General features: G+C 36.6%; 1 protein-coding gene across 1 annotated transcript; it reads left to right on the forward strand.

Annotated features, from left to right (window-relative positions):
- The first annotated feature begins 2,565 nt into the window (after positions 1 to 2,565).
- On the forward strand, positions 2,566 to 3,447 carry LOC110739370 (zinc finger BED domain-containing protein RICESLEEPER 2-like). Its single transcript, XM_021919825.1, has 3 exons — positions 2,566 to 3,017; positions 3,094 to 3,375; positions 3,444 to 3,447. Exons 1-3 carry the CDS (start codon positions 2,566 to 2,568, stop codon positions 3,445 to 3,447), a joined length of 738 nt encoding a protein of 245 aa, XP_021775517.1.
- Positions 3,448 to 4,985: the final 1,538 nt, after the last annotated feature.

The raw sequence follows: 4,985 nt of genomic DNA on the forward strand, positions 1-4,985 counted from the left end.
TTGACGATCTCCTAGATCGTTAAGGGGTGTAACCTTCACCTCGTGAACGGTTTACAAGTTCCTAAAACCTGTTGGCGACTCTTTTGCTCTATCTTCTTTCCCTTTGGACGCCACCTACTTTAGTGTATGATCACAGTGGGGTTCAAGCTTAGGGATAACGCTTGAAATATTCCCTACAGTCAGCAATTTGATTTTCAGTATCACAAAAATCCAATTTGATTAAGCCTTTTTCAACATTATCCTGAAGAAAGTGATGCCTTATGTGAATATGCTTCACACGAGAATGATGAACTGGATCTTTTGAAATGAATATGGCACTTGTATTGTCACAATAAATAGGAATGCAATTATACTTCATACCATAATCTCTTAATTGTTGTTTTATCCAAAGAACTTGGGAACAACAAGCTGCAGCAGCCACATACTCAACTTCAATAGTTGATAATACCACTGTATTTTGTTTCTTGGAGCCCCAAGAAACTAGACATGGTCAGAGGAACTGGACCATTCCGGAAGTACTTTTCCTGTTCACCAAATCTTTTGCATAATCAGCATCTGCAAAACCTTTTAAATCAAAAGTATCGCTTATAGGATAGAAGAGACAAAGATTGTCAGTTTCTTTGAGGTATTTTTAGAATCCTTTTAACTGCTGTAAGTAGGGGTGTACAAAAATTGGCCCGGACCTGAAACCGGACCTGAACCGACCTGAACCGGACCGGACCTGACCCGGACCTGTTGATTCAGGTCCGGTCCCGGTTCTTAAAAATCCAGGTTCCCGGTCCCGGTCCGGACCCGGTCCAAACCCGGGGTTTTCAGGTCCGGACCTGAAACCCGGGAAAATCGTAATTAAAAAAAAAAAAAAAAAACAAGAAAATATCTGATTCTCTCAGCCTCCCTCAATCTCTTTCATATTTTTAAGTTCTAACCCTAACTCCCTAAGCCCAAACTGATTCTCTCAGCCTCCCTCAATCTCAACTTCTCAACGCGGCTGTCCCAACTCGCTCCGGCCACCGCCCACTGCCGACACCTCCCTCATTCTCTCAGGCGATGCACACCGTTTTGCTTATAATTTTGGTATTTTTAATTCGAAATAATAAATTTAAGTGTGAGAATTTATATGTTTATTCTTGTTTCAAATTTTCAATTGCTTTTAATGATTGTTTGATGTTTGCATGTTGAATTTCTTATTTTTAGTTCATCTCTTTCGAATTTCTGTTTTTTTTTTTGGTTTTTTTGAGTTTAGGGTTCATAAGAATTAAGAAGTTTAGGGTTTAGGGTTCAAGTGCGAAATTTAGTTCGAAATTTTGTGTTTATTATGATTATTAAGATTAATTTAGTGCGAAAATTTGTGTTTATTCCTAAAGTATAAGTTATTCAAGGTAATATATGTCTCCACTTGAATTATGGGTTGGGGTGGTAGGGTGGGTTGGGGTGGGGTTATGGTGGGGTTACGGTGGTACGGTTCTGGTGTGTGGGGGTTAAGGGTTAAGGGGTGGCAGTGGGGTGGGGTGGGGTGGGTTGGGGTGGTGAGCAGGGGTGTGGGCAGTGGTGGATCTGGGTAGGGTAAGGGTTAGGGATGGGGCTGTTTTTTATTTATTTATTTATTTTTAACCAACCTGCAAATTGATCCAACATAATGCGGCACAACTTAGTAACTTACTACTTCGTAATAAATTTTGATCGTTGAGAAATTTTTTGGATGAGTAGTGAACTAGTGATTCATTATATTAATCATTGTTTGGTTTTCTAATGAATAATGAATGGACTTGCACTTATTAAACTAACTCATACTCCGTATCATATACGCTATTTACCTGGTATTGATATTTCTAATGTGTATATATGGACACTTTTTAAGCTAACTTATACTTTAAAATTTGTGTTTATTCCTGCTAGGCTGCTAAAAGTATGGACTCAGATTATTAAGATTAAATAAGTTGGCTAACATGTGTGTAGTTCAGGGGTTCTTATTTTTGTTTTTATTCTTGCAGGGAGTGAAGGAAGTCAAGGAGCCACGGATTCTTATTCTTGCAATGTAAGTTGCTCTTAAATTTTTTTATAAAATGGTATGTGTATATAATTGTTACTTTAAAATTACTTATATTGTATATAATTATATTGTAGATGGAGAGCTCTCAATCCAAACGGTCTGCTTCTTTTTCTGAACAAACGTCACAGCCACTTTCTGAAAAGGATATGGAAGAATTGTAATCTACTTTGCCTCCTGATAAGAAGCTAAAAGCGGGGCGGGAATATATATGGAACAGAAAAAGTAAGAGGAAAGCTGAGTATTGGAAATATTACTTAGAGTACGTCGAGAATGGAAAACTACGAGCTGAATGTAAGTTCTGTCCTAAAACTTTTGCTGCTGATGGTAATCTTAATGGTTCAAAAAATGTTAAAAACCATGCAGAATCATGTCTCGGTAATCCTATTAATATAGAAAAAGAAAAGGGCAAATAAAAGCAAACTAAATTGTATTTTGATCAAGAACATGAGAGTAGTGAATTAAAGTGTGGGAGTAGGATTATTAACTTGAATGATGTTAGAGAGGCATTGATTCACATGATTATTGTTGATGAGTTACCATTTAAGCATGTGGAAAAACCCGGTTTTAGGCACTTTGTGCAAGTTGCATGTCCACAATTTCACATTCCATCTCGTGTTACCATTGCTCGTGATTGTTTAAAGTTGTATTATAGTGAAAAAGAGAAATTGAGAGAAATGTTTAAGACATGTCAAAGAATTTCTGTGACCACTGATACTTGGACTTCAATACAAAGAATTAATTATATGTGTCTTACAGCTCATTTCATTGATAATGACTGGAAATTGAATAAAAAGATCATAAATTTTTGTCCAATTTCTAGTCATAAAGGAGAGGCTATTGGAAAAGCAGTTGAGGCATGTTTAGAGTATTGGGGTATTGATGATAAACTTTTTACTGTCACTGTTGATAATGCTTCTTCAAATGATGTTGCTTGTGCACACTTGAGTAGAATGGTTAGAAGCATGATGTATAAATTATGGAAAAAATCTTCATGTTAGATGCATTGCTCATATCATTAATTTAATTGTGTGGGATGGTATTAGAGAACATGGTGTGTGCATTGATAGAGTTAGAAATGCTGTGAAATATGTTAAGAATTCCCCTGTAAGAATACTTAGATTCAAAGATCTTGTGCAAAAAGCAAACATAGATTCAAAATCTTCTTTATCCTTTGATGTCCCCACTCGTTGGAACTCCACATACATAATGTTGGAAACGGCTTTGAAGTTTCGACGTGTTTTTAGTGGGTTATCTCTTCCTGATGGAGAGGATTTGAATGACAATGAAAGGCCTCCCGAACCCAAAGATTGGGAAAAAGTGGAGAGGTTGGTTTTGTTTCTAGAGGGGTTTTATTTGTTAACTAAACGAATTTCTGGTTCCCATTATGTGATAGCTAATAAAGGTTTAGGAGAAATTGCTTCTATGTATGATATGTTGAATAATTGGGAACAAAGTGAGGACTTGAATTTTCAAGCTATGGCCATTGCGATGAAAAAAAAGTTTGATAAGTATTGGGGGGATGTGGATAAGATGAATAAGTTCATTTATGTTGCTCTTCTTCTCGACCCTCACTCTAAGATGGTCATTGTTGAATTGACACTAACGGATATGCATGGACCGGAAAAGGGTACAAAACTTGCTAATGATGTGAAGGAGTTCGCTTACTCTTTATTTGAGGAATATAGAAAAATGTATGCTACTTCTAATATTCCAGATTGTGGAGATAATATGTCAATGGATATTGATAATAGTAAAGGAGTGGGTTCCAATTATGTGAGGAAACTAAAAGAAAGAGCAAAACGATTGAAGGGGACAAGTGGGTATGCGATAAGTGAGTTGGATAGGTACTTAAATGATCAATTAGGGCCGGAGGAGGAAGAACAAGATGCATTGACATGGTGGGGTAAGAATGGTCAGCGTTATGTGATTCTTAATCGCATGGCACGTGACATAATAGCCATCCCATTGTCGACCGTTGCATCGGAATCTGCTTTTAGTACGGGAGGTCGTACTCTAGATCCATTTCGGAGTTCTTTAACTCCTAAGGTAATGCATCGTTATCTTTTTATTTTATAAAATCAAGTTTGTTTATATCTTAATATGACTTTGTTTATACATATTTGTGTAATATTTTTGTATTGAAGATGGTTCAAGCGTTACTTTGCACACAAGATTGGCTTAGAGCTAAGGAAGTGCCAATTGTTAATGTGGAAGAAAATTTGAAAGAGTTAGAGGAAATAGAGAAAGGTAGTAATAATTTTATGTATTTGAAATTTTGTTACACCAAATTTATTATTTCATTGTTATCAATCATTAATATATTCTATATTGTATTTTATTTAGAGGTGCAACGTGGTGAATCTAACGATGTAGACGATGAAGTTGTTTTCGTGGACTCATTAGTGTGAATCACGCGATCAAAGGGAAAACAACTCGTTGGAGAATTTATGTATTTCTAGTACTTGAGAGTTGAGACTTAAGAGAATTTATGTAATTTTATGAGTTTTCGTGGACTTATTTGTATTTTCGGTGGACTCATTTGTATTTTTGGTGTTTGAGAATCGGGACTTTATAGACTTTATGTAGTTTTGTAATTGATAATTTTGGTTTGTATGTAATTATTAAATTATGCAACAGGTCTAAAAATCACAAAACAGGTCCATATGCAGGTCCAACAGGTTTTGTATTAAAAAAAAAAAACAAAAAAGACACAAAACAGGTCCATTCAGGTCCAAACCCGGACCGGACCTGATTTTTCAGGTCTGGGCCGGAACCGGACCTGTTAATTCAGGTCCGGTCCTCATAATTACCCAATTCAGGTCCCCGGTCCAAACAGGTCCGGTCCAGGTCCGATCCGGTTTTGGACCGGTGTACACCCCTAGCTGTAAGATGAGATTCGTTAGGATTTGATTGAAACCTAGCACACAAACCAACA

Source organism: Chenopodium quinoa, unplaced genomic scaffold (genome assembly GCF_001683475.1).
Source record: "Chenopodium quinoa cultivar QQ74 unplaced genomic scaffold, ASM168347v1, whole genome shotgun sequence".
NCBI classification, from domain to species: Eukaryota; Viridiplantae; Streptophyta; class Magnoliopsida; order Caryophyllales; family Amaranthaceae; genus Chenopodium; species Chenopodium quinoa.

Coding starts and splice junctions, on each gene's coding strand:
- LOC110739370 (XM_021919825.1), top strand. CDS start 2,566: ATGATTATTGTTGATGAGTTACCATTTAAGCATGTGGAAAAACCCGGT. Junction 3,018..3,093: donor AGAATGGTTAGAAGCATGAT/GTATAAATTATG, acceptor GGATGGTATTAG/AGAACATGGTGTGTGCATTG.